This window comes from Micropterus dolomieu, linkage group LG20 (genome assembly GCF_021292245.1).
Source record: "Micropterus dolomieu isolate WLL.071019.BEF.003 ecotype Adirondacks linkage group LG20, ASM2129224v1, whole genome shotgun sequence".
Taxonomy (NCBI): Eukaryota; Metazoa; Chordata; class Actinopteri; order Centrarchiformes; family Centrarchidae; genus Micropterus; species Micropterus dolomieu.
This window is the reverse complement of record NC_060169.1, coordinates 22,399,951-22,421,052: the sequence shown is the minus strand read 5'-3', so window position 1 is coordinate 22,421,052 and position 21,102 is coordinate 22,399,951. Positions and strand designations below refer to the sequence as shown.

Here is a 21,102-nt window from a genome sequence, read left to right as displayed (position 1 = left end):
GTGAGGTGTGGGGCCCTTCGGCAGTTATTGTGGAGGGCTTAGGGAGCCTTAAGTAAAGTTTATTAAATATAAAAAAGCAGAAAGAAAGACAGGTGGACTGACATTTTGTTTGCTGACTTTGTATTTTTTTTCAAGTAATTTGTCTGAAGTACTATTTCATTTCAGTAATGCATTTCTCAGAGACTAGCACAATTAAACTGCTGCTTCACTGGTTGCTTTCATATTAACCTCAACACAGTGGTCAGGAGTTGGCCATATGAATTATTTTACTTACTTATTACTTTACTTATTATAATGAAAATTGAATTTGAAGTTTCACACAGAAAGAGAACATTTATTTCAATTTTGTAAGTGAAAATAGTCATTTTACCTTGACTTCAAATATTAACAAAGTATGCTAGCCTTTTGCAACTCCACAATGAAGCTGTGGGGTGTCACACTATCAGCTTTTTATGAACAGTTTGGTCATTTAGTTTGAAAATGAAAACATGTCATTAATGTGAAGGAAAAACAAAACAGTAAAGCCATTAGTTAACATAAACTAAAAATAAAGCCATTAGCCGTTATTGATGTTGCAGGGCTTTAGAAACAGAGCACTACAGTATATTGAAATCCAAATGTTTTGGATCTCCAGAATACAGACTGTCTCTCTTATGTGTAATATATTAAAGAATTGGGACTCCAGATTAACATATTGGAAGTTAGTTGCACTTATTTACAAATATAGGCTGAACTGTCCCACATCGAAAGATTTGCATACTTTAGTGCAGATCTTCCTTTTAAGAGCAAATAATTGTGGAAGTGTTCTGTGCTGTGTTATACAGAGGTTGACTGTTTCTTCTGTTTGTCCCCTGCAGCACTCTGTAGCCTCAGGCTAGGTCACTGTTTCCATAGCAACCAACGGCCCGGAGTACATTTCCCGAAACTGTCATTGTGTCATTATTGTTGCACATGCCACTTAAAGAACTCTTGGCAAAAATATTGCTCCTTAAAACTTTTTGGAAAGATATTTTCAACTGCTATCATCATTTGGTTAGTTGCAGTAGAAGCTCTGAGGCTTTAGTGAGATATGTGTAGTTCCTGCTTAGCCGTTTATATCCTTCCAATCGATTGTATTACTCATAACCGGTAAAAAAATAATAATAATAATTAAAAAGAAAATGTGGAGGCAAAATGATGAGATTTGGAAATTCTGGGATTTTTTCAGGTAATCTTATTAAAGTTGATGATAGTGTTTAAAATTAAAAGATGTTGTGTTTATAATCTTAATAATTCCCATTCATTGAACCCCCTTAAAGAGTTACTTAATACCAAGCTGAAAAGAAACCCTTGCCCTGCCTCTGGTTAAAAGTTTTTTCCACATTGTGGCTGGGCGTGGTCAGAAGTGTGCACTACTGTGGTGGTGCGTCTCCCAAATGCACCTGCTAGACTGAATTCTAAAAATGTAGAACATTCATTTTAATTAACAAGTCAAGGCAACAGATTTTAAAGAGTTTGGCTTAGTTTGTGTTTAATCTCGATGCTAACCTCATTTGAGGCTGGCAACTGTTGACTAACGATAACTCTAATCCATCCATCCATCAATTCATTTTACAGTATCTATTCCCTATAAAGATGGTTTGCTGCTCCAAAAGGAAAAGAGATACAAACTAATCTCAAGGGTATCACAAAGCAGGTGAACTGCAAAATAAATGTTACTGACACAGCATCTCGCGGAAAGATCTTGGCCATGTTGGCCTGTGGGTTTCTCTTGACGTCTTTGGTCCACATCTTGGTCAACTTCCAATCCTCAATTCTCCTGAACAGAGGAGTTGATCAACAGGCCATTGGAGGAAACTTCCGTTACTGAATAGGGGAAATACACTTCAGCTCATGAGTGGTGGAAAATCACGGAGCAAGAGAGAACAGGATTGAAGTGGCAGTGGCCTTCTCGAGAGAGGGGAGGAGGATTGAAGTGCAAGAGCAAGTTTTAAAAGCCTCAAGCACAAATCCCTCAAGCTTCAATTATCTGCCTAACACTATCTGCCCAGCACCAAACTGCAGACTGACAAAGTTAAGTACTAGCTAGTGAACACAGAGGAGTTTTTGCAGCTAAAGAGCCCAAAAAACAGTGAGTGTATATTGGACTTAATGTCATTCCATTATATGAAGAAGGCTACATAAAGCTTTCACTTTTTTCAGCAGTCCACCAAAATCTGTTTCTGAACAAATTTGAGTCGAGAAATATGCAATCCATTTGCTGAATCTTCACTCTTATTAGACAAAGTCCAATTTAAAAGTTTGTACCAACTTTTGTAGACAAGGGCACTTCTGCACTGCCTGTTGAGAAATTTCCCAGAGGTTAGCCAGTTAGCTAACATTAGCTTGCAGTTTACTGCTTACAGCTCATTAGCCGCCAGCGTCTAGCTTTCCAACAAGTTAGCAAGCTAATATGTCTGTTGTTATTTAGTTATGCTAAATAACAACAGACAATCTGGTCACTGATTGTGCATGCATTGCTCTATCATCTTGTAAATGTAAATGCTCTGTATAGCGCCTTTCTAGTCTTTGCGACCACTTTTACACTACATCACTGAGCCTAAGTGCTCAAACAGAAACTAACATTCACACACATTCATACACTGGTGGAACAGCCACCAGAGGCAATTCAGGGTTCAGTATCTTGCCCAAGGACACTGCGACGTGCAGCCTGGAGGAGCCGGGGATTGAACCGGCGATCTTTTGATTAACAGGCATCTCCTGAGCCACAGCTGCTGGCAATATCTATTTACTATCTTCAGATATTAATGAATGAATGATTTATTTATGTTACCTCCTCTGGCCAGCGGGGGCGATAATACCTGCATGAGAGGGGCCTGAGGAAGGAGGTCTGAGGAGCTTGATGAAAGGGGTCTGAGGTGCTGCAGTTGGACCCTTTTGAAATGCTTCAGGTCTCAAGAGAAACATCTCTGAATGAATACTAATGCTTCTCTTTGTCGGCTGGGTGTCTAAATAGGCAACTGTTTGCTAACTTCTTAGCTATATCAACTTTAAGAGGTGATGATATGTCAATTGTGTTTACAACACGTTCTACTGCCCACAAGTAATCAAAAAATCCATTAATGCTGCCAAGGTAGTGTGACTCAATCACTGTGGTTTAATAATCATATATTCATAAAATAACTAGCTGGAAGCAGGACCTGAAACAGAGCAATACATTATACAAGTAAACATTTGTCTACATTACAGTAGGCCTGAGTTTGTTCTTCACGTCTGCTGGTAAAATCCTGGTAATTCTGTGGCTGGTGGTCTTTAAATTGGCGATCATAGAATTGGGATGTTGTATATTAGCAACCAATATTTCTTGCTACCATAAGCAAGCTGGAAAGGCTGAGGAGAGCTGGTGTTTAATAGAGTGTAGGTGCTACAGTGATTACTCTGTTTTGCAGGTGATTGATTAGAAGTGCTGCTGGAAATGTCACTTGCCCTGCTAATATACTGTATTTGCACCAACTGAACATTGGAAAGGCGGTCTTAATACATTTTAACATGTTTCTTCTGTGATAGCAGAACAGAAAACTTTTAAGGGCTTGAGTTTTTTCCAGTTCCATGTAGTTTAGATCTCAACCTACGACTACAGGCTTCAGAACAGTATGTACATAGAATATGCTTTAGCTATTTCAGTGGTATTATCTCTATACACCTGGGTTCTAATCCATTGGTGTTGTTTACTACGTAACTTGTGGTTCTACAAGCCCTGGTTCATTAGGCTGTGGTTTAGTCTATGGTATTCTCTTATGTTGTAGAACAAAGTGAAGTCAGTACTCTGACTGCCCTCCTTCACTGGTGATTGGTGAGGGTTAATGCTAGAAATATCACTTCTTAATCATTTCTTAAAAAGAAAATACAACATCCAGAATTGTCATGCAGAATTCAGATATTTGGTTCTCATTATCTTGGACAGCTCGGTCACTATTTGAGCTAATAAAACAGCTCTCTGTCCCAAAGCAATAAATGCAGGAATGAAGGCTCTGATCAGTGATACAGTGTCATTAGCACATACAGCTCAGCATGCGGCTTTGAAATGAACCAAACGAGCTGTAACCACACAGTGTTTATTTTTGCTTCTTCATAGTCATCTGTTGGTTGTAAGTGTGATTGTGTAAGCTAGAAAGTTTGGTCAATGCCAGAGCCAAAGTAGTACTGATTTTTCTGACCAACAGCAGGCTGATAGGGTAAGAAGTATTGGGAACACGACTAGATGTGCTAATATATACCACGAACACATTACTGGTGTACTCCAAGTTACTAATGTTATACTAGTATACTAGCATAGGTATTATTTTATGTCACAAAATGAAATTATACTGCTGTTTGTAACGTGCAGTTTTCAGTAAAAATGTCATAGTACACATTATAGCCCATTTAACGTAGTAGAAATAGGGTCCTTTAAAATTAATTATATACAGGATAAAACTCGAAAGCTATTCTTGAGTAATTTATCTCCATGTTAAAGCAAACTGCTTCAGCGGGCAGCCAGCATTTTGGTAACTCTCCTGGAATGGGCATTTCCCTGAAAATCAATGCTCTTCTTACACATATCCTAAAACACAATACTGAAAATCAATTTAGAGGGCTCAATTGGTTCAAGCAAAGGTGTATTCAGAAGGTGAAATACCCATTTAGTGTCTTTGATTAATGAGTTACTCCTATTGGAAGTGCAGCGTTAACTGTTGACACATTAAAACAAGGGGAGCACAGCAGGTGGTGAGGGGCCTATGTGCATATTTGGCCCTTGGCCACAGTTGGCCAGGAGCCCCTAGTGTTTGGTTGGTTAGAGTTATTATGTACTATATGTCAGTGAAGCTGTTAATACATTTACACCATGGGAGCACTAGCGGTGCTGGGGAGTCCATTTAGCTCAGGGGCTTTGGCATCATTCCAACAGCAACAACTCTACATCAAGAATCACAGATTAAAGGACTATGACGATTGCTATTTGTTAATACATGTACACACCATGGGAGCTGAGTAGAGGTGTTAATGGATTATGGATTGCACCCATTGAGAGATGCTTTCAGTGTGAACTCAGGGTCCCAGCATAGATGTGGATGGGGAGAGATTTGTTCAGGCTCAAAATGGTGCATGGCGGGCAGGTAAAATTATGATTTCTACATATTTTTGCAGCATTTATACTAGCAAGTTGAGTGTATACTGACCAAGCCTTTGGTGCAAGAATTAGTGACTCGTGACAGAAAATGTATTTTGAGGATGCAGAACATGACTTTTTTTTGCACCAATCTACATTTTGAGCTAAGCTGAAATAGATTCCAAAAATCTTTTCATTTAAAAAAGTTAACGAGTCTGCCAAAGTTTTAATCACTCTGAAAGATGAATTTTCCCAGACAAATTTCAAATGCTAACATCTGGCCAAATCCCTGTTTGGCAATATGTTCACACGGTCTGACATTTGTTCTGGTTCCGCTTGGTTTTAACTTTACAGCCCCCTGGAAACCAAACAAGAAATTAGTAATTTTTGCCAGGTATGAGAAGCTAGATTTGAAAAAACATCTGTTCCAACTTTGGCTTGTGGCAAGTTACATGCTGTGGATACAGATATAGTTCACTCTAGTTGTTTTGTTAGTGTCAGGTAACTAGAGGTCATTTCCCACTCTCATTTCACGTGTTTATAATGAATGACAGCTTAGAAACACCATCGCCCACTTGAAATTTTGATAGGTGGGAATAAATGCATGTACAAATTTCACCTAATTATTATAACTAAATAAAAAATTCAATAAATTTTTTATTTTCGCTCAAAACATAGTTTGTTTTTACTGTCTCGGAAATGCAAGAAACCATTACTATGAGTCTAGTAATTATGATGATTCTCAATTGAATATCATTTAATTTTGTTGATTTTTCTATGTGGAATTTAATTACAGTGTCTCTGTCTATGGTGCACTGCATTTACAGTACACCACAGCGAGAAAGCAAGAGGTTATGGTGGTTGGCTTTTATGCAGTAGCAAATGCTTTAGTGCATCCTTAACAACAGATGCAAGGAGCTGTTTGCTTTGCTATTTTTAGTGGATGGTTAGCTAATATGCGTCACTATATATTTATACTGTGGGAGAGAGCATTGCAGAGGTAGTGCAGGGGACCGTGCTTATGATGTTTAACTTCTTTTTCAGCAGTAGCTGCTTTAGGCCTGACCGCTGATATCAAACATGGACAGATGGAGACATGAAGATTTCAATGTAGACACAGTTCTAACTCAACAGTAACTCAGAATGACAGACCATGCCTAGATTTAGTGAGTGTAAAGAGTTTGCATTCTGAGAGCAGGAAGCTGTCTTAGGGTTGATCTTTGTTGACACATCTGTTTGGCAAACTCTCTACAAAGGCTGTTGTTATATGTGTAGTGTGGGGTTATTATTTACTGTAGTGTCCTGCTATAGAATTATCTTGTTGTGTTTGTGCGACAATAATAGAGAGACAGAAACTAATGGTGCAGGACTCTGCAAAGGATCAAACAGAAAATAGGATACAATTGTCTATGTACAAGGTTTCTGCAAGACACTGATAATAATTTATTAATAATTTAACAAAAGCCTTTATCAACACCTCTCTCATCCACCCCTTCCTGTCTCCCCAACATCCTCATTCCTTCTGGCTCACATTTTTTACTTCCTTCATCCTTCATTTGTTCTTTCCGTCTTAACACAACATGTCCTTCCCCTCTTTAACTCTTTCTCTGTCCTTCCACTTTTCCATTCTTCTCTCCCTTTATCCCATTTTGCATGTTACTGTCAGTTCTTAGCCTTGCTCTCATCACCTTTCTGCCATATTGGAATGTCCTGGCCTGGAGTTGCCATAGCAACACATCGACCTGCCCTAAGGCTGTGATGGGCCGGACGGGACAAACACAACAGAGGAGCATCATCAGACACTTGCAGTAGATGTGCACACACACACAAAGACATACACAGGGAAACAAAAAAGCACGCACAAGTAGAACATTGACCAATTGATGATGGCTGGTGCAAGTGGAAAAAGCACTTCCCCACCAGCACATAGACTGCAACTCTTTCTGTATAGTTGAGCTTTTCTTGCTAACCCATGAATGGAAGGAGGCACATGGCATATACACACATGTGTGCACATGACATCCTCACAGTGGAAGTTACAGCAACAGGGGTGCAGTGCAGGGGAACTGGCCATCCCAAATTGGGTAAATGAAAAGGTCAGTATAGTTTTAGGATTTGGATACATAATTCTAAATTAACTTTCAAGACAGGCAGTGCATGTATAGGGTTCCACCCCAGCAACAAGCGTTTGATTCCAAAAGAGACAATGTTTTGTATTTGTATCGAAGAGTGTACCCTTTTACAGTGATACGATAATTTTGTATGTTGTATGTCTGTGTTTGGAACATTTTATTCCCAGAAAATCAGCTTTAATAAGATAGTGAGAAGCCTGCATTGTCCTCAGACTGTGTGCTCATGGAGAGCGCCATCAGTTCCTAACACGCATATGTTTTGTATTGTGATTGGTCCAGAATTATAATGCTCCCTTATAATTTTGTGAAATGACCCCAAATGACCTCAACTTGCAAATGATTAAACAAAAAGTCAAAAAACAAAGCAGTCATTCAGTATTAAGTGATCAAAATCATTATGCTACTAAATACAACAATTGACTAATTTAAACCTTCCCAGGCATGAGGTTACAGCCAAGGTTGTATGGTGCTGATGAAAAACAAAACAAACTAGAAGAACGCACTCAGTAGAGTGCAGATCTCCAGGTGAGGGGCACATGGGTGGGGAACAGGGAGTGCAGGGCAGGCTGTGTGTCCAGCACATAAGCATAAGAACAGAGGACAGGTTTTTTGTAGTTTATTGTAAGGTTTCTCATATATATATGCAAAATTTTTAATAGTCTATTTATAAAGACGAACTGTATCAACTTTTTTACAACATTTTGTTGTGGCTACCTTGTTTTTGACAAGTTGCTATCAGGACGACATGTCAGTCAAAACAAAGGTATACCAATTTGCTACCCCCAGCTCCACCCTCTAAATATGGTCACTTCTGGTTCCAAAAATTCAAGGTGGCGACAGCCAAAATGTCAAACGCGAGGCTTCGAAATGGTAGTCCACAAACCAATCGGTGATGTCATGGTGGCTACGTCCACTCCTTTGATACAGGGATTTATTAATCTCATATTGTGCCTAACTTTAGTGGATCATAACAAATCGGGTGTAGAATAAATTTGCAGATGCTCCAGTTCAAGATGAGACCAAACTTTTCTGTGGATGTCAATTTTTGAGCCACAACAAAGGCCAAAATGTGGTCTGCCACAGACTATGTAAGGCTTCTTTTTAGCCTAGCCGATTGCCAAAATGCGTTTTGCTATGTCATAACGCATATCGTAAAATGCCGAATACTGCCCAAAAGACAAAAGTTCAAGCTTAACGATAGGCTCAGTCAATTAAATGTTTTTCAAAAATTTTTAATCACCGCAACTATGCCAGGTTCTTGGGCATATAGTCACAAATGTGCACAAAAAATATTAGGCTGACGGGTCCAGTAGTATGCGAGATTAGCTGCGGACACATAGGCCTACGGTACACACGCATGATCCTCTCCAGTTCCCCTTCGAGGGAACTCGAACTGCGCCGGTGACGACACTATGGGAACGCCTCTGGGCGTGGCAGGGCTGAATCATGAATCAAATCCTATTGGTGTTGCTAGAACGGTAGCGTGTGACGGCGTAACTGAAGGCGTATATAAGCACGCATAATCAGCTTTTTTTCTATCCAGCAGGCACTCTGAGTATGTTTGAAAGCTCCACTACCAAGGAAATTGTTGTCTTACCTGGAAATCCTTACGAAGCAGAAGAGACCATGTCTGGTAATCAGTTCCGACAATGTGTTTTTCCATGCCCACACTACATCATGGCTGGGGATACTCATGAGATGTGTTTTTCCTGTCTGGGGATGTCGCACACCCAGACAGCTCTCGAGGGGGCTGACTGCGGCCATTGCGAGGCCCTGTCCCTGAGGGTGCTGAAGTCTCGTGCGGCTCTCTTTTCGGAAGACGGGCGGATGCGCTCTCCATGTGGCTCAGGCCCCGCGGTCACTGAGGCGTCGCGGTGGCATCGGGACAGCTGAGGCCTTTTCCCGATCCTCGTCTGCTGACTCCGCCTCCCCTCTTCCCCGTTCGGGAGCCCATTTCTCAGCTTCTCCCGCCCGAGGTATGAGTCCGGAGAGGCTCGCACAGTCTGATTCTGAGGAGTTAGACATGTTTAGCATCATGGAGGATGACTTCCGGGAGCCGGGCCAACGTCATCAGTCTGCGCCCAGCTATGATGAACTATTGGAGGTGGTGATGGGGGCTGTGGCCAAGTTGAATATTGGCCACAAGCGGTGCAGGAATCGCGGGCCGGCAGTAAACTGCATTTTCTGCAGCGTTTTCTGCAGCACCGCACGCCGCCCACACGCCGGTCCTTGACATTCTTTCCTGATTTGCACAGTGAGTTGTGTAAATCATGGAATAAACCCTTCTCTGCACGGCTGACTACTTCCCCTCTGCTGGATTACAGCAATGTGACAGAGATTACAGATACGGAGCGATGCCTCGGGTTGAGTGGGCATTAGCGAGCTACCTTTCTTCCACCCTAGCGTCATCCCTCAAGACGCCGACGCTGCCCACCAAGCCATGTCCGCTCTGGTGGGCAAGGCTTATATGGTGGCGGGTCGAGCTGGTGCAAGCCTGCACACACACTGCGTTTGAGCAGTATCTCCCCCGCCGGCCTGGGTTCAGGAAGGCGACGGCTGAAGAGAGACGAGCTCAGCCCTCATCTAGCTCCTACCGCCAGAGCCAGAAGTGAAGCGTCGCTTCCCGTGGTCCCCCTCAACAAACCTGGGACGCGAGGCGGCGCTCTCGCCCACAGCCGGGGAAAGAGGTCCTGAGGTTTCGAGTAGGGGAGCCCACTACCACCCCCCCCGCCTCTGGGCTCCGGTGCACTCGGAGCGGAGCCAGGTGTTGGGACAAGAAGTTCGCTCTCTGCTGGAAAAGGGGGCCATAGAACTTATTTCCCCGCCAGTCAGGGAGTACAGGTTCTACAGCAACAAGATGCTCGCCATTCCCGCCATCGTCAGTCACATCCAATCCGAGGATTGGTTTGTCACGATAGATCTGCGAGACGCATATTTCCACTTCTCCATCCATCCCTCTAACAGGAAGTTCCTGAGGTTCGCCTTCGTGGGCGCAGCATACCAGTATCGGGTTCATTTCTCTTGGCACATAAATTGCCTGGAAATGTTGCCGGTATTCAGAGCTCTGAAGAGTTTTCTGCCTGCCCTCCGCGGTCGCCACGTCCTTGTCAGGACTGACAATACAGCAGTGGTGGCCTATTTGAATCACCAGGGGAGTCTGCGCTCGCGCCCGTTAAGCAAACTGGCGAATCAGATCCTCCTGTGGTCCCAGCAGAGACTGCTGTCTCTCAGAGCGATGTATATCCCTGGGACCCAGAATCAGGGAGCAGACCTGCTGTCGAGACAGGGGCTGAGGCCCGAGGTGGTGGAGTTATTGTGCGAAAGGTTCGGCCCTATAGACGTGGACTTGTTTGCGTCTCAAGAGACTACGCACTGTCCACTGTGGTTCTCCCTCTCACCCCCAGCCCCGCTAGGGCTGGATGCCATGGTGCAGACGTGGCCAAGGCTGCGTCTGTATGCTTTTCCCCCAGTTGCTCTGCTCCCGGGGGCTCTGGAGCGGGTCCGTCAGGACAGTGTCAGCCTACTGCTCGTAGCACTGTTTTGGCCGACCCGAGTGTGGTTCTCGGACACAATATCGCTCCTGGAGGGCCTGCCCTGGCAGGTCCCTCTGAGGAGAGACCTGCTGTCCCAGGTGGAGGGCCGGGTCTTTCACCCGCGCCCCGCCCTGTGGCAGCTGTGGGTCTGGCCCCTGAGGGGGCGCAGTTCCTGGAGGCGGGCCTGACGGCAGGAGCAGTCGAGACGCTACTCAGCTCCAGAGCCCCGTCCACGAGAAGGATGTACGGCCTGAAGTGGAATGTGTTTGCCACCTGGTGTGGAGAACGGGCGGTGGACCCAGTTACTTGCCCGGTAATTATGGTACTGGAGTTCCTCCAGGATCATTTCTCTGCTGGCCTTTCCCCATCCACGCTCAAGGTGTATGTGGCTGCCATTGCAGCGTTCTACGCCCCTCTGTGGGATGGGCCTCTGGGAAGGCTTCCACTGGTCGTGCGCTTCCTCCGTGGTGCCCGGAGGATGAGACCCGTGACTCATTCCAGGGTTCCCACTTGGGACCTGGCAGTGGTTCTCGAAGTGTTGGCTGGGGCCCCCTTCAAACCCCGGGAGTCGGCTGAGGCCAAGCACCTGACCCTTAAGATGGCCTTTCTCCTCGCTACTACCTCTCTGAGGAGGGTGGGGGATCTCCACTTTCGGTTTCTCCTCGATGCCTGGAGTTTGCCCCAGGGAGGGTCTGAGCCATCCTGCACCCCTGTCCAGGCTATGTCCCTAAGGTTCCGTCCAGTTTGGCAGGGTCCACGGTGCTGCAGGCGTTTCATTCCCCACCTCATGTGACAACGGAGGACGGGAGACTTCATCTGCTCTGCTGCTCTTATTTTAAAAATTAAATAACATAATGATATATATTCAAAATAATTGTGTAATTAGTAAAACAATACAAATGCAAATGGAGCAATAAAAGTGCATTTTAAGTTTAGAAACATTTTGAGTCCCCCCTCCCTTGCCTCACAGTGGTTTGGTCCACTGCTCTCCCCCTTACTTCACCGACACACACAACTCTCCGGAAGGACAGAAAGTTTGAACCGCATCAGTAGTTGTGGGACTCCAGTAAGGCCGGCATGGCTATTTTATTCACTTAGAACATCAGATGAATTGATTTTTGTCTCTTTAATACAGATGATGCTGAGTCATTAATAAATTAATCATAAAAATATGATAACCAATATATTTTTCCTTGAGTCTGCTATCTATTATAGCTGGTTTGGTCACTGGAGTGAAGAAGACACAACACTTAGCTTTCTATTTACACCTGCAGAAAGAGACGCGTTCTTGTATTAAGTTAGAAGATACGGTGGATATTTTAAAGCACGGAGCAGTAGAATTAAAATGGTGAGATTAGATATAAAATTCTAGAAATAAAATAATGTATTCTTTCGAATATTTTCAACCCCAATGCAAATAGCCAACGTTTATGCTGGTGCTGATGGGGATCCTAATAATAAAGAAAAGTTACAAAGTTGTTTGTGTACGCTGTAATATTCAGAATTGGCAGGTCAGACAATAATCGGTAATCGGAATCAGACAGGAAAAATGCAATTGGTGCATCTCTTACCTACCACTGTGTTGGGTTTTACTCAGTATGATGTCAAGTGGCAGATTAGTTGGCTTGCTGCAGTTGAAAATCTTAGTAAGAGATAACGAGTAACTACACAAAGTCATGGCAATTTAGTAAAATCTGTTACACTAATAATAGAAGTAACGCTTCCCTCTCTGTACACTTATTCTGTACAATTTTGGCTGGATTATTTGTGTCCCCTTCAAAAATGTTGTTTGAGAAATTTTATATTTCTTGTCCCCCCCCAACTCCTAGATGAAATTTACGCCCTTGCTCACACCCATCCTTGAAGTAGCACTGCAGGTAATCTACTGTTGCACAATTAAAAAAAAATAATTGCACATTAAACTATAATAATGTGTTGTGATTTAAAAATCTAATCTCAGCAAACCAAACTGTACTGTTTAACATTAGATGACTGAAAAGAGAACAACATCATGAGATTAGCTGGAAACTGACAATACTGAGTTTATCCTTCCAAAATCTGAACTGATTCTTTCAGACATCAGTCTAAATGAGGGAATACCTTTCGTGCATCAAGCTGGCTCGTTAAAACATGCCAGCTTGGCAGACACAAGACTGTACAGTCACATAAGTGTGACTAATGACACAGGATTCCTTTCAGATTCTCTTTTCTTTTTCACCGCTTATTTCCCTCCTTCTTTCCATTCTTCAGCCATTACTTTAGTTTGGTTTTGAATTTGGTTGTGTGTCCCACCTTGTTAAAAGAAGACAGCATGCTTGTACAGAGGATGGCATCAGCTGAGTGTGAGTAACTCCTCTGATGTATGACTTCATACAATCCAAATAATGAGTCAATTACAGTAAATTATACATGTTTAGGGCCCACTGCAATTAGTTCACCTCTCTCTTTTCCTGTCGTACTTGTCTCCGTCTCTTCTCCTTCCTGTCTCCTCCTCATCCCCTCCTCTCCCTCCCTCCGTTTCTCCATCATTCTGTCTCTAGTCTTCTTTCTCCTCTCTCCTGTCTGTTCATCTCCCTTTCTTTTTTTTCTCCTCTTCCTCTCCCTCTTTGTCTTCCTCCCAACCCCACCCCTCCCTGTTTCTCTCTGTCCTAGTTCTCAGGGTCTCTTGGTGAAGCTTTGTCTAATTACCATGCTAGCGTTTAATTGGAACAGCGTACACAAACACACAGATTGACTGACTGAATACCCCTTACATGTAGACACACTGCACTGCATATGCACATGCACTTGCTCACGCACGCGTGCACGCACACACACACACACACATACAAACACAAACTAGCAATTTGGATAAACATTACATGCACACATTACACACCCAGCAAGTTAATATGCTCCAGTTATACAAATACACATAAAACATAGCGTACACCAGGGTTAGATACTGTGGAGTTCATCCAGGTTATACTGGAGCCACTGTGTTGATGCCCCTTCTGTAGCGCTAAGGCGTGTTGGCTACAGTTATGCATTGATTTTGGCCTAGTTATACTATGAGCTGCATGTAGCTGATCCCACTGTAGAGCTTTGTCATCTAAGACCTGGCAACAACAGATGCACACTGGAGGGAAGATGCTAGCCAGAAGTCTAAATCCCACCACACAGTAACTTGCACATATTTTTAGGTTTATCTTTGGAATGTTGCGTTGTTGATGCTGCTGTTTAGTATTTGGTCATTTTCCATTTTAGTGACTGTAAAATATGAACAATCAGTGTTGGTATTATGAGATATATTTGACATATTTAGTTTTATGTTAATCATCACAAACATCCAAAGCTGGGGGTCAAGTCTCAATATAAATCTGAGCGGTCTCAAGGTTAACCGCTTAAGAGAGACAAAATACTAATTTCAGGCAAGTGTTATTTTTTTCCATTGGTCAAATGGTTATGTTTGTTTTTTTTTTTTCATATACTAAAAAAAACAAAACATTTTCCTGTTGTCTTCTCTCTGTTTCAGTCCTGCCCAGCCATACATGTGGCACCCCTGGCCTCATTCCAAATGGAGTCATTCATGGCTCACGGTACAACATGGGGGACAAGATCCGATACAGCTGTGAGTCAGGCTTTGTACTGGAAGGACACAGTATCCTCACATGTATTGTATCACCTGGCAGTGGAGCACAGTGGGACTTCCCATCGCCATTTTGTAGAGGTAAGATGTTATGTCATTATCTTTTCAATTCATAGATATTTGTGTTACATGTTTTAATAAAATAATTTATTAAAGATTAAGTTTGATAAAGATTAAATAGTACATTGGTTTAAAACCATCACTACTATGTCAGCAATTTGGAGCTGCTATTGTTCTTAAAATAGACCGTAGAAATACATGCAACAACTTGCACAGACTCCCAAAACAGTTAGCTACCACTCAAAAATAAAATGTATTTCTAGAAATGCCTCCAACAATAAAAGTAAAATAAAAAATAGGGAAAAAAAACACTAATTGCTGGGGTCATGAGAATTGAAGGACTTAACATAAGGTCACAGCCTGGAGGAAGATGTGAAGCATTGTTCTACTGATTACTTTTAAAGCATGATGAGGTCTGACTCAAATTATGTAACAAACCATTGCATGAACCAGATGGAGCCCAAAATCCTCATGCAAAGCCCTTCTAATGGATCATTAGTCTACAGACAAGAACAGATCTGTCCAGGTTTTCAACATCAGGGCCAGTAAATGGTTGAAGAGCTCAGCTCAGGGATTCACTATCTTGTGACATTGTGATCTTAACATAGCAACTATAAACAGTAAAGCAATTTGAGACTAATGCACACAAGAAATAAAAATGATAAAATGTAAATAATAAAACTAATAAAACAGTAAAAAAACAAAAAAAAAACAATTAATAGACAGAAGGCAATACAAAATACACAAAAAAATCATGTATGAATAATGGAAAGTACTTGTGTATGTTGGTTACTTGCTATTTCTTCTCATTCTCTGTCTTTCTACCTCTCTCTGTCTCTCCAGCGGAGGGAGCATGTGGCGGTACGTTAAGAGGTACTGCAGGTTCAATAACCAGCCCAGGATACCCTGCAGAGTATGACAACAACCTGGACTGTACATGGTCAATCCTGTCTGAACCCGGGGACACTATAGCTCTTGTCTTCAATGACTTCTTATTAGAGGACAAATATGACTTCCTGGAAATCAGCGGGACAGAAGCACCAAGCATATGGTAAGATACATTTCATCCACAGACTACATTGTTGAGTAGATATGTTGCAGGGCACTCAAGTCTTCTTGAAAATCAGCAGGAATGATACACCACATAGTAAGTAGGATGATAATGAAACCACTGACATTTAAGAGGTGAGTTGCATAGACATTTGAGAAGACATACTTCATTGGACATATAACATATATTTTGGATTTTAGATCTAGAGGATATCAAACACACACATATAAAGTAGACCCCATATCCTTATTCCTTAAATTGGGTGGGGGGGACACAATATACTACTTTCCAAGAATTAGTTACCTGGAGGCGTTATTGTTAGCAGAATTGTTCACATTAAAGAGAACAGTTGTTGTTTTCACTGCAATATTCTGTAACTTGCATGCTTATAAGGAGGACATTTAATATTAAAAGAGGACTAATGATGTTGTTGGGGAGGACAGATACAACTACTGATTGATTAGCTGCACAGGAGTCTTCTTGATTTTCTTGATTTATTCAAATCCCACAGGGAAGGTGATCAATTGTTGTTTTCACTCCCACTTTTTGTGGTCGCGTTTGAAAATTCGCACTCTGTTGTACCAGAACACACTTTCGTTTTTAAATTTAGAGCGCTGCTGGAATTCACGTTGGTTTGTTCAGAATTTCACACATCTCCATTCAAGGCTTAGATGTGTTTTTGCAGGGGTGGAGGTAACCTAATGGTTAAGCATGCAGGTTTTGCCACTAGTTCAAATAGTTAGAACTGCTGGGAAAATCTAGAGAGAGGGAAGTCTAATAAGAGTTTGGCCTCCCTCAGTAATAAAATCAGAGGTTTTTTGAACGGCCTCTGGGTTTCAGTGTGTGTCATGTATTTGTGAAGCAGCATATGGCTGAAAAAGAACATTGATATTTACAAACCTTCACTTGATAAATTACACTGGATTTAGACAATATCGAAAGGCTATAATTTCCCCCCTCTATATTAGCTTTTGTTACACCGCATCTTTTGAATAAAGAGAACCTATTCTGTTTAACTGAAATAAAGGAAATTGGTTTCATGAAAACACCAATTAAATCTCTTAAATGTAGAATAATTTCCAACATGTCTCTGTAATCAAAAAATCAAAGTTTAAATCTAAATAATCTAAATAAGATGCATTCACTCTGCTGCTGAAGTGTAAGTACAACCAGGTATGTTTCTATGGGGAGTGAATGTGATGAGGCAATGTTGTGTAACAGCGGCAATACGATTTTCGAATCTTAATCTTTATTATTCTTTTCTAACTGGTAAATATGATTCCTAAAAATACATTTGTAGATCACCATGCCCTGCTGAAACGGTCTGTCTCCCATTTCCACATTCTCCTGATTTCAACTGATAGATGACATTGTCTTCCATGTGTAGAAAATGGTTAATGACTGTGGTGCAACCTGCAGAAGACTAGAATGGATACGTTGACAGATAAATAAGTGGAGTGAAGGAAGCAGAGAGAATAGCACTAGATGGAAACAAAAGGAATGGAGAATAATTGCACGTTACTCCTGTCACCAGCGGAGCGGTACACATCAACCATGGCATTCTCATGATACCGTTTGTGTGTGTGTCTGTGTCTCTGTCAGGTCTTAAGTGGCCCTCTGACTGTGAGCTGTTGATCGTTTCTCTGGGCTCTGACAAATTACACACACTCAAGGGTGCACACACATACACATATAGCTTGTCTCTGACAGTATAACATCCAAGGACCACTGTCAACCCACCCTCTGCAATGCAGGGGGAAGATAGGGAGTGTACTGGAAGAGCACACCCAACGTTTTGTCACATCGAAAAAGTGGCTTCAACAGCTGAAGCCTTTTGGTTTGACCATTCTGATTTCAAATGACGTGTCCCAACATCCGTACTGGTATTTTTTCACATTATGCAAGGTTTACAAACAAAATTTACTAACTTTAATTTTCACGTTTGCATGACAATAACAGTGGTTACATGTTATAAACAGCTTTTTGTTTGTTTGCATTTTTTCTTTATTATGTAGGTTACAGTGCTAAAACATTCAGAGAGAGTGCGGGTATACAACCATATTCCAATCGAACTAGTGATGTTGCAGTTACATGGTTTGCATTTAAAACAATATAATAATATATAAAATAAACTTAAATGGGATTCTGCCATACACAATTTAATACAATCCTAAATACTTTTCTCCAAAGGTGGGATTAAGACATGATGGACATTTTCACTGAGGCATGTGGGCAGGTCATTGTGAAAATGACTGACACCTGACAGGACCACTGTGACGGGTTCTTCCTGTTTACAGAGAGCTTTTTCTGATTGGCTGTCCCAAAAGCAATTTCCTGTTTCATGTTCCTGTCTACTAGCTGGCAGGTTGAATGTCAGGTTGACTAGCTGTTACTTATACACACATACTCACAAACACTACTACACACACACACACACACACACACACACACACACATACATTTTTTTCATATAATTGGGCTTAAACTATTTTATTTTTTTCATTTACCTGGACAAAGTGAATGATTTGATTCCAGTTTGTCAGAATAGAATTCTTATATCACATTATGTCATTCCTTTCTTGAGGCAGACATTTTATTTCTTCAGACAGCCATACGCAGCTATATATATAAATGTGTATCCTGTTTTTGGACCACTAAACCAACATAACATTTCTAACCTTAGTCTAATTTGAAAGATTATATCCTGGATAATCTAACTGTAGTACCCAGTTTTCAGGCTACTGACCTGTTACGCAGTAATGCTTTGAGACCTACCTGCAGAGTGAGGTCAGACTGGCAGAAGAGTACAGTTACTGGCTAATATGAACTTTATTTCACTGGGATTATTTGTGAAATACTAAGAAGGCTGCACAGTGCATGGGGTCGAGAATGAAGGCAATCAACTGTGAGACAAAATGAGTGACAGAGATGGGGACAGGAACACTTTCGTAAGACCTCCAGGCATTTTTGTTGTCCAATGGCTTTATCAAACTGTCTGGCTCACACTATGTATTTTCCATATTTTTCTATTTAGCAAGTGAATGTCAACAGGTCACACAGCTGCTTCTGTATGCAGTTTAGGAGGTCATCAGTCTCTCAGTATTTCATCAGTATATCAGTATGTGCTCATGTTTTCCATGAATCAAGCTGACGATTCTCATTCATCTGGGAAACAAGTAAACTAAATTCAGAAAGAAGAAGGCGGCCCCTTTTATATCTATTTTCTGTATTTTATTTTAATGCATAATGAACTTGGACATGTGTTAAGTAACCTTACTCCAATTTTAAATATATATATTTTGTTCTAGTGGAACTTTTTTTAAAACTATGCTATATTATGAAATGAAAATGTTGACCAATGACCTTGATTTCATGAACAACCCTATCCACTATTGGCTATCTATGAATGAGAATATGAATGTAACAATGTACACAGAGCATTTTGTCAAAGAATCAGTCAACCAGTATTTGTAAGTAATGGTGGGCATATTTGAAGATGAATGGTTGAAGACCCTAACACCACTGACAAGTTTATTTTTGTGGACTAATCATGTCACAGTCTTCACAAAAGCATACTATATGTCTGATGACAGGAATTACCTTTAATTTCAAGCCAGTATCCTGCAGATATTCAGAATAGTTCAGCATGTTCATGTAAAATAGTATTGTTCTATTTAGAGTAGCAAGGAAGGCTTGTTCTGAGAACACAGACAGGAACGCATCAATATGCAGATATAGCAAAGCAACTTTTCACTGCTTTTGCAGAGTCCTTGGTCAGTTCAATATACATGTTTATTTGTGTGTACCTGGTGTTGGTGACCTGAATACAAAGAACAAATAAACAGCTCATCCTGAATAAAGGCTTTACATGGAATATATGATGTTATCTGTAATGTTGTTACAGCTGTTATCTTCAAATCTGAACAGATTGTCTTTCTGGTTACTTAAAATGAGCTCTGTTTATCAGTGTCATAATGTTTAGAGGTCCCCTTCACTTAAACTCCTCTCATTTTTCACCATAACCTCTACCCTTCCACCCTTTTCTCCTTCCTTCAATTTTCAGTGACTTTTCCCCCTCTATTCTCTGCATTCCCTCTGGTTATCCCTTCCCAATGTGTGTCCTACTCTTCTCCTTTATTGCAGTCTTTCCAAGCTCAAGACAAACAAGAAATGCTTAAAGCCCAACACTGTTAGTCCTGTCATTTTCGTCAACTCAGTGGAGTCTTACTCTGCTAAAGGCCATTATATCCAAGGAGCACGACCAACAGTGATTAATCATGTTTTGTTCCTTATTGCTCACTACATTATTCACATTGATTTTAACCCAGTTGCCAGTGCTGAAAAGTCAAGAGTTTGCTGTAATGAATCATCACCATGATAATGAAGGATGTTTAAACAGCAATGGTTTGTTATGGTGATTTAAAGAGGCTGATGGAATCTCTGTATTTTCACATAAAAAAATCCCTTCCCATCCTATCTTTTCGAACTAAATGAATCAGGTCTCCTTCCTCAATCCATGACATCTACAAGAAATCACGTGCCTGTTTCAGTGGGTCTGCACATGATAAACGTATGATATTATATAATAAATTAAGTCCTAGCATACAAGATTAAAAACTAATGCCAAACCTAATACGAACAACATACTACAACCAAGATTTTTAATGCAAAGCAACCTCTGCAGTTCAAAAAGTAACTCACACTCCTTCATTTGTTCATACAGATAGTAATTGCTCACACCCGTGTTTAACCCATTTTTTCCTAGGTGGTTTGTAGTGTTTGTTTTTAGCTTGCGGCAGTTTCTCGGTCGGTCAACAGTTATTGGATGGATTGCCAAGTAATTTGGTTCAGATATCCCCAGAGAATGAATCTTAATGACTTTGGTGATCCCCTGACTTTCCTTTAGTCACCCCAGCAGGTTGACGTTGGTGGTTGTCAGCAAAATGTCTTGATATTTTCGGATGGTTTGCCATGGAATATGGTACACACGTTCATCCCTCTGGAAGAATTGTAATAACATCTGTGATCACGTAGCTTTCCATTTGGCATTATCATCAGAACAAATACCTGCAAAGCAAATACCAATCCGTTTAGTGCTAATTAGCAGCATGCTAATACACTAAACTATGGTGGAGTCTGACTTCTGTTTTTTACTACCGCTTCTCACTCTCCCTGGCTCTCTCTTGCACTCACACTCACACACACACACGCGCACACACACACACACACACACACACACACACACACACACACACACACACACACACACACACACACACATTTTTCATTCATTTTTAATTACTTTATTGGCTGTGATAGAAGGAGTAGTTGCAAAGTAATCAGTCATCTGTTTTCTAGTTGCTTATCCAGGTCATTTTCTAGTCATTTAACCAGGAAAAAGTCCATTCATTGAGTGGCTGCTGATGAAGAACACGCAGCCCAGATGTAATTTTTGTGAGAACATCTTCCACCTTCCTCCTTGGGCTCTGGAGACTAAGTCAAGGCCAGTTTGTAGATGGAGCTCCTTTAGCTTATCCTGGCTGTCCCACAGAGCCCCTGCCATCAGCTTC

At 41.4% G+C, this 21,102-nt stretch overlaps 1 protein-coding gene across 1 annotated transcript in view; it reads left to right on the top strand.

Annotated features, from left to right (window-relative positions):
- LOC123959318 (CUB and sushi domain-containing protein 1-like) overlaps positions 1–21,102 on the top strand; it is a 364,541-nt gene that overhangs the window by 124,853 nt on the left and 218,586 nt on the right. The window contains exons 5-6 of the mRNA XM_046033278.1: positions 14,308–14,502; positions 15,325–15,532. Of these exons, the coding sequence (XP_045889234.1) occupies positions 14,308–14,502; positions 15,325–15,532 (403 nt within the window). The remainder of the gene's footprint in view (positions 1–14,307; positions 14,503–15,324; positions 15,533–21,102) is intronic.